Here is a 9,691-nt window from a genome sequence, read left to right as displayed (position 1 = left end):
TCTTCAAATGATCAGTTTCTACGAAAACATGTTACACAGAATGAAACATAATGTTTGATTTATTATTTTTGGCAGTGGTACAACAGAAGCTGTGAAACAACCCTGCTTTTCTCAGAATCTTGCCTGTTGTATACTAATGTTAAAGTGATTTCATATATTTAGAATTTTTCTAAAGAAACCCCTCTCTCTCACATGCACGCACGCACACACACGGACACACACACACACGGACACACGCACGCACACACGCACACACACACACACAAGTAAATACAAAAAAATCATTCATTGAACTTAAACAACTACCAGCTGACATTTAGCGTTTTTATCAGCTTAAAATTATGATAATGACAGTATTCGCTAGTAAAATGTATTTGAACAATTGCGCGCTGTTTATTTTATCCTTCATTTCAAGGTCCCTTTTAGAATCATATATTCATAATACATGACAAGTTTGCTGTTGAAAACGATTGAATGAAAACAGTATATTGAACAAAGATACATAGTTAGGATATTCGGACTGACTTGAATACAAATAACATAATAACGGTTTATGTACATATTTTTGAAGATTGTAAGGTGAGATTTTTTTTTCTTCATCATTGTTGTTATCTAATTTTCCTCATTTAAATTGTCAAAACGAGTTTGCATAGTTGTTTAAAAACAGATTTATTTGCATAACTTAAACCGAGAATTTAAACGCAAAATATAAGTTTGAATTATATAGAAATAAGCAATAACGTTGATGTTTTTTTGTTTTAATTATATGTTCTACATAAAAATTATGTAAACCGTCGTTTATATCAATGGAGTTTATAGTTATTCAGGTCGGTGGTTCTACCTACTCGTACTGTAGTTGCAAACGATGGCAATTCGTCGGTGTGACTTTAACCCTAACGGAAAATCCCTTGGAAGCATGAAAAGCAAACAATAGCAGTCTCGTAATGAAATGTGAAACCTCCTTCACGCACCCTGCTACAAGCATAACCAAAACTATAATATTGGTACATATAATGTTTTTCACTATCCAAGAGTAGAAAATTCAACATCCTGAGTCATGACCAGTAGACTATGATTCTTTCAATAAGATATCACGTCATGTACCAAATAATATTAATTCATATAGGCTGACCGGTCAAATGTTTCAAGTTTTCTTCAAATACACCTACCCCCTTTGTTGGATGATATTTAGAGGTCATTCATCAAAGGGAATAGGTGTATTTGAAAAAAACTTAAAACATTTGACTGGTCAACCTATATGAATTAATATTATTCAAATCACTTGCCCCTCATCGATGTGGCCTCGGGCCTCAACTCGGGGCGTTGAATTCTGCATGTGAGAAAGCCATCCAGCTGGCTTACGGAAGGTCAGTGGTTATACGCAAGTGTCCACTCGTGATGAAATAATGCACGAAGGGGCATTGTTTGTAAATTTAATGTTGTCAATCCGTATGTAATATTAAGACCGTCAACCTTTTTGTCATTCGTATTTGGGTTCAATTTTTTCCAAAAAGTACACTTGGTTTTGGAAATTTTATTATCCACCTTTAAAGGTGTACACGACTCAAATTACATATTTGAAAATATGGAAAATTACTACATAATGTTTATGTAGTGTATTAACGGTGTTATGAATTAGGCTTAAACTCTTAAACCTGTATAGCAAAACACAAGTTAAGTGTGCACTCCAAATAAACGGTGGCAGTTTTTAAACAAAAGACCATTTCTGCATTACTAAAGTCATAATTCTAATATGTTTAGCAATGCTTAAATTATCTCAGCAATTTTATGTTGGCGTCAAGTCGACGTGACATTTAGAAAAATATACACTCGGGCGGTTATATGTAGTTTGAAATACTTTCAATTGGGCTGCGCCCTCGTGAAATTATTTCGCACGGCGTATAACCGCGCATCGTGTAAAAATAATGTTAAGACACGGTTTTGCTATAAACTATTATATGTATATTGTTGAACTTTTGGTGAAATTTATTATTTTACTTATATCGCCGTTTTCATCAATGACCAGTGAGTAGATCGAGTAATTTGTTTTTGCAGCTTCTATTATTTATTCTATACTGTTATTACAATGTCATGTGATTTAATTATTGAAATTTTACTCATTAACTCATGTGTCTTGCAAAAGTGAGTTATAGTAACTTAGTTATATTGACAGTTATTTTCTCCATCTTATTGGAACAGTATCTGTTTCTGTCTGCTACAGGATTTTTCTGTATGTGCATAGGGATATTCGTTTGATGAATTTCAAAGCATTGTCATGAATGTTCATGTGAAGTTTGCTACACCGCATATTTATTACGTTTCCCGTATTTTATTGTTATCATTGTAGTATTTCAAAATGTAACTGCCTGATGATATGTTTATTACTTCAAGTATAGCGTTAGTCTAGACTTTGTCTTGTAACGTGGCATATTCGAACTGAAAAAATTAACTTCACAAATAAAGCAAAAGGCAAATCTTAAACAGAATTGAATTCCTGTCACAAAGGAACATGATTGAAGCTGACGCAAAATAAATTGACTGTGCTATCATTCAACTTCCAGTATATATATTCTGGATGCGAAAACTAACCCCGATGGTGCAAAATATATGTACACAATTGATCTAAAACCAACCATTTTGATTGTACATTAAGTTTATCAAACTTACGTGCATTCGTACCCCAAATGTTTTTGGCGATGCGGCTTCTTAATTCATCTACGATGAATGAAATAAGGTCACACGCCTCCAGAAAAGTATAACATGAAAGTACAGTTTACCTGACCCAAAAACATCCAAATTGATGGATTTTTTGATAAACATTTCGTTGACGAAAAAGCGAAAAATATCAGTTTACACTTATCAATAACTTTTTATAACATTCGTCCACTCGATGCACAGTTTTAATGACAACAAGAATGTTGAAATAACAATTTCTTTTTTTTTGTATCTTGTTTACATACAGATGTCAGCCATTTTATGTTTCGCAACCCTTTTGCTCTCGCTTAAATGTTAACGAACCAAAACATGTTCAAACCTCTGTATTCTAAAGTGACAATTAAAAAGTCATGTATTCTGCCAGACACTTGTAAAATATTCCAAACTTCACAGGGAACATTGTATACAAATCTTATTATTGTAAACATTACCATTTTTAATCAAACTCAGTTTATTCTCATTGAATCTTACAGAATATCGACACATATCGGTGTTTTTGCAAATGTTACCGAGAGTGTAAGGGAAGTAACTCCAATACTCTTGATATAAGTACATAATGGCCCATAACGTGTCTTTCACTTCTCGCTCTTGAAAATTTCAACAACATTTTTATTCTCTTGTTTTTTCAATTGCTCCTTTTTCTTTTGGTTGTCTTGTGAGTCAGCAATCATAGCATCCTCATCTCTATGTTGGTCTGTTTCCCAAGTAGAACACTGATAAATCTTTAGATATTTGAATGAGATTCCCCGACAACTACAGAAAATCGGCGATGCCAGCCTTGTAGAAAGTTTGTTGTTCTATGGTGTTTAATGAACACACCTTAAATTTATATCATCTTTTCAAAGACTTAGTATAGCAACAGCTGCTTTTTCTAAGGATTGTAATTACAAAGAAAAGATAAATGATTCTGTGAGTTCTATGGAGTAATCTTTAAGGTATTATTAAACAACTAAAAACAGTTAGTAAGACTGTAGAAATAAGCTGTAAAATAAAAGGAATTGAGCTGTACATTATATAATACTAATTTAAATTTAACTTGAATTATCCTGAATTTTGAAATGTTAGAAAAATGTTCTGCCCAAACTTTGTATTTGAAAATATGGCGAATTACTACAAGGTACCAATATTGAAAATTTCTAGTCGTGACTGTTACCTCGAAAATACTTCATCCAGAAAGTCCTTTTATTTTTATTAAACATTTAGTGCTTAAAATCTTGATTAACACAATGAAATTGAATAGTCGAGCTTTGCTGCTCCCATAATTTAATTTTAATATCAAACCTTTGTTTGCTGTCTCCTATATTTAAAAATTATGTAGTTAGGTTGTTGGAACCTTCGTAACAAATTGATTTTTATTTGCCTATTTAATTATACATTGGGGCCTCGTGTGAGGTAGCCATCTATCTGGCTTGCAGAAGGTTCGTGCCCACCCGTTTGGTGGCTGATTTCTGCCATTTCGCCCCCGCGAACCCGCCGAGCGAAAACACGAGAATTAACAAGTTAAAATGGCGGGGACGCGGGGTAAAAACTCTATATTTAGCGGGGGCGCGGAGCGAAAACGTCGGGTCTTCCTCCGCCATCAAAATTAGAAAGTCACAATATGACTTATAATTGTGTTGTTGAGATCTAAAATGCAACAAAAAATCAATTATTTACTATTTTCTTTTATAAATTTGAAAATGATTTCATAACGAATATATACATATATAAACAATCGTGATGTTATAACTAACTGGTGATATATAGTAAATTATAGTTGTTATTTATATTTATCTGTGGATATGTATACCTTGAAAATAGACAAATAATAAATTTAAAGCGGACATCTAAGTTTGACTATTCAATTGCATTCATTTTGTCACTAAAGAAGGCAAAATGAAATATTAAAGTATAAAAGGACCAACAATTTTGCTTAAATGTATCTTGTAGCCATATAATGTTTCCATTTTATGATGATACATGATATACATGCTTATATACATAAACCTTATCATAATTGAGAGTCAAAATAGGGACATATTTGTTAAAAGCTAAACAGAATTATGGAACCTGTGCACTGCATGTCGGATTATTGCAGCGGACTTCTTTCCCTCGGTTACATGCTATCCATATATAGCAAGGACCACCAAAAGGTTACCTCTATCTCAGAAATAAGTGAAAGAGAAAACTGTGGTGTATCTGGTTTTATCAATTTTGATATCCATCTTTCGTGTAATAATGTTAACTTAGTTGTAATCCAAGTTACATAATATTGATATCAAAACCATTCGATAAGGTCATATTGGTTGTATATAAACATACATCTACTGGTATAGTTACCATACAGTGTGTCTCCTACACCCTATGAAATTTATGTAAAAGTAAATACAGTTTGAATATGTAATGCCATTAAAAACTGGAAGCATATTTGACAACTGCCTTAACAAATGGTATAAATTTGTAATCGAATCTGCCCACATATCATTATATTCGCAACCATTTTTGGAAGGTAATTTATCAAAATCACCTTTTCTATGTAACCGTACAGAATTTAATCAGGAATAGACTGTCACACAACTAGTTCGAATGTATCCGCTGTACAATGTAGTTCAATGCGGAATAATTTACCACCTCTGACGTCATTATCGTTACAGACCAGAAATTCGGCCTACTGTATAACCACCTTTGAGGCAGCCGTGAACTTGATCACAAACTTAGAAGTACTCATGCCCGGTAAAAAAAATCGACATACTTTGTATATATAGCAATGGTGCAGTAATTTACTACGGGTAACTATTGACTTCATGCCTTTACTTCACATCTTTTTAATTTACAGGGGATTTGAATGCATAAATGTACATATCACCAAAGCACAGTATCATATTGATAATATGGTTAGTCGAATCAAATCCTACATCTATTGGGTTTCTAACCATCAAAGCGCTGTTAGTACGTATGTCGTTTCCCTCCAACTTTATTTATATCAGTAGATAAGTAAATAGAGAGCATTGCTAAAGGTTTTATATACATTGTAAATTAAACTTTTGTTCTATTTTTCACAATAGTAGGTATACAAATATTTCTTTCAGAGAATGTGTCTTCAAAGTTGGAGATCACAATTTAAAATAAAACTAAAAATGATGAAGAACATCAAATGAAAGCTGTGTATATTAAATTTGAAATTTGTCTCAGTTGAATAATGCCTCAGTTTAAAGATGGTTTATCAGATCTTGATCAAGTCATGGGTTTGGTCGAAAGTTTAACAAATGTTCATCTACACTTATTTGTATTCACTCTCTGCTTAATACAATGCCATGTTAGATTTTCACTGGAGGTATTTTTAAAATGATTTTCCTGTCCTGATTGCCTAACCAAGATAGAGTTATTTTAGCATATGTAACAATTTAATAAACATACTTTGCTTAAAAGAAGTCATATAGATATATAGAGAGAATATTACACGATAGTCTTTTCATACTGAATTTATTAAACGAGTTGAATAAAATAATCAAATGCGTGGCTCTGCCGAGCATTTTATCAATTTTATTCAACGAGTTTAATAAATTCAATGTAAAAAGTCACAAATGTAATATCCTTTTTATCACATGTTAGCTTTTCCTGCCGTAACATCAAAAATTACTTTCTTTAACTATTATAAACAAGTCAATTTGACCAATGTCTCCTATACTTAAAACGACGAGAATGTCAAAGCTTTATTACACCAGTGTATTATTATTTTTATGTAACGGCTTTATTTAACTCACGCGACGTCAAACATGTAATAAGAGCTATTACATTCGTCAAAAATGTACATTGACATTTAGCCGAAATTCATTAGAAAAGCAAGTTTGTAGAAGTATTATTACCTCCCATTACCAATCTTGGTTGCGCAACTTGGATTGGAAATATATTAATTCCGAAGCTACACACTGTTTTAAAACTTTTCTTGATTGTTGAAATATTCCAATATCTATCAAATGCGAATGTAAAATTAGAATTTGTATTGAAATCAAAAGTGGTATTGCACGTTTAAATACTTTTAAGTTAAAGGGGAGTAATTACAAAATTTCATAAAAAATAATAAAACACACATTTCTAAAAAGGATCTTACTTCTTGAAAAAAATCAATCTCTCGCAGAATATATTAAAAATTAAAAAAAACTGTCACAAAATGTTGCTCAAATGTGATTAAACACCTTTAAGATAGCACGAACATTGATTTTATTATTCTCTTTTAATAATAGTCTGTTTTTATTATTCTCTTTTAATAATAGTCTGTTTATTTCAGAAGCTGGTGAAAAGAAAAGTATGAAAACAACAAGAATAAGAAAACTGTTTATTTCTTCAACATTGACTGTCATGTTGATATTGGCACTTCAAACGTACTACAGTGATCGTCTTTCATTTGGAACATCAGTCGTGTTAACATCGCAATATTCCGTGCACGTGCGTGGACATTCTCAAACAGTGGTAACTAATAAAATGAAATATTCAAGATACGGAACTGGAACAAGTATTGTAAAAGAGTCTTTAAATGAAATAATTAGTCAACATTCAAAGTATAATGGAAGCGCAGATGCTTCACAAGAACTTCACTATATACCTAAGCGAAGAAAGCTGCGAATAGCGCTTTACCATGTATATCATGGACTAATAAAGGCTCACATGAGAAGTTTAAATATGTCCAGTTGTTTCCATTATCAAAACTGTGAAGTTGTATATATCAAACCGTTTACAACAGGAATTATAGATGCAGACGCTGTTCTTATTCAGGGAAACAATGTACCAAATAAACTCCCAAAACATAGAGATAAGAATCAAGTTTTCATTTTTGTAACAGTAGAATCGCCCATATATCTGCGATTCACCAACCCTTATGAGAAAAGAGTCCATAATTATTTTAACTGGACCATGACTTATAGAATAGACTCCGATATTCCATACGTTTATGGCTCTGTTATTCCAAATAAAGTAGATAAAAACTATGTCATTCAGAGCATAGAAATTAATAATAACTTTAGAAATATAGGTATGAATGCGTCTCTAGACGAGAAGGTAATCAGTAATTATACCGGCGACGTTAATAAGAATTATAGTGATATATTCCGTCAGAAGACAGAAACTGCACTTTGGTTTGTAAGCCATTGTAGGACACCGAGCAAACGTGAGGTGTATGCCAGTGAATTAGCGAAGTACACAAATGTTACTAAAGTCGGAAAGTGTAACATGAACAGGTCGTCTTCATGTCCAAAACGGAGCGATTGTGACACTGACTGGGCTAAGAAATACAAATTCTACTTAGCATTCGAAAATTCCTTGTGTATTGACTACATTACGGAAAAAGCCTTTCTGTGGTTCACAAGAGATATTGTTATTGTTGTTCGAGGTGCTATTCATTATGAAAATTATCTTCCGAAGGGCACATTTATAGATACCAATGCGTTTAATTCAGCAAAAGAACTTGCACAACATCTGAACAAAGTGGGTGCAAACGAAGAAGAATATACAAACATTCTAAAGCTGAAGGATCATTATTCTGTCATAAAAGAACGAGAACACGCTCAGATATCGTATTGTAACTTGTGTTATAAATTAAACAATCTCAACCAATATCGAAAATCCATCGCAAATGTAAATGATTGGTGGAACAGACATGACTGTATTAGAAGTAATGATATATGATAGCTATAATACAAATTGGCAATAATTTTGGGAGAATCTATATCTTATCTGTAGAGCTATGATATGTACACAAAAAATGTGTGTCTATTTTATTTCTAGGATGGGCTGGAATTTTATTTTGTTCCTTGTTCCTGTTATTGTTTGTCTGTCTTTGATTAAATGGGGAATTTATATACCACTGATACCTTTTCCATTTATATAATATTATTTCAAGACAGCTAATCTCGTGAAACATCAAAGTCTAATGTTATTGTTTTTCAAAGTATTTAAAACTGGAAAATATTATCTTAAGCCAAACCTGATTACATTAACTTTAACGATTGGGAATGACAGAGGCAACGGCACATGAAACACTTTTGCGCGGGTCTCGTGGGTCATTGTCGAGCCCGCTTGCGTTGAGCTTGCTATATTCGTCACTTTTGGCGGGTCGGTGTATGTACATGCGTGCGCGTGTCCGTCCGTCCGATTTTGTCCGGACCATATCTTTGACATGCATGCACCAATCTAGTTTATATTTAGCATGCATGTTTACTGAATGAGAAGGAGTGTCATGCGCAAACCCCATGTTCCTATCTCAAAGGTTAGTGTCACATTTGGAGGTCAAAGGTCAAATTGAAGTTTGTCCGGAGCATTTCTCCTTTATGCATGGAGGGATTTTGATGTAACCTGGCATGAATGTTCACCATTATGAGATTGAGTGTCATGCACAAGAACCAGGTAGATAGTTGAGTTTTTTAATTATTAACATGAACACATTTGTGGTTTATATGTTGCGAGTAATCATTGAGTTATTAGGGATTCGCCTGGCGGGGATAGTTTTTACTTGCACTGTACTATAACTTTTGAACATGACGAGGAATAATTGTGAGCTTTGATTTTATGTGTTTTGTACTTTGTGTAAATATGAAGTATTCAACACGTCTATACAAACAATGTGTAGGGCTAACCTGAATTTTTGGAGCATGGCTGTATCAGTGAAAAGTAATACAATCAGTTTCAACTTGACAAACATGATATGGCAGGCAGTAAACGTGTACTCGGCATTAAGTTCCGGAACTACGAGGACTGTTAGGAATAGTAATGTTAAATAGATCATTACTGGTGAGGTGCTTGCACTATGACACCAGTCATCATATCCCATCGTATATCAGGAGGCTTGAAGGAAGGTCAGACAATGACGTGTAATGGATTAGCGTTACCACAGTTTGTATACTATAAACTAGCTTATCAACTGGAGATTGGCGAGGAGACTGTAATCAGCTCAGCTGAAGATAATAAAAGAGCATGAACAGTATAAATTAAATGAAATTTGACA

The 9,691-nt window shown here is 33.2% G+C and overlaps 1 protein-coding gene across 2 annotated transcripts; it reads left to right on the top strand.

The window, feature by feature from the left end:
- Positions 1–384: 384 nt before the first annotated feature.
- On the top strand, positions 385–8,608 carry LOC123538656 (alpha-(1,3)-fucosyltransferase fut-5-like). 2 transcript variants are annotated; one of them, XM_053530539.1, is made up of 2 exons: positions 385–579; positions 6,986–8,608. In XM_053530539.1, exon 2 carries the CDS (start codon positions 7,003–7,005, stop codon positions 8,374–8,376), a length of 1,374 nt encoding a protein of 457 aa, XP_053386514.1. In that variant the 5' UTR covers positions 385–579; positions 6,986–7,002; the 3' UTR covers positions 8,377–8,608. The 2 variants fall into 2 exon arrangements, with proteins under 2 accessions (XP_053386514.1, XP_045178836.2); XM_045322901.2 differs by having other exon boundaries at positions 6,983–8,608.
- Positions 8,609–9,691: the final 1,083 nt, after the last annotated feature.

This window comes from Mercenaria mercenaria, chromosome 18 (genome assembly GCF_021730395.1).
Source record: "Mercenaria mercenaria strain notata chromosome 18, MADL_Memer_1, whole genome shotgun sequence".
NCBI classification, from domain to species: domain Eukaryota; kingdom Metazoa; phylum Mollusca; class Bivalvia; order Venerida; family Veneridae; genus Mercenaria; species Mercenaria mercenaria.
This window is presented reverse-complemented; position numbering and strand designations above follow the sequence as displayed.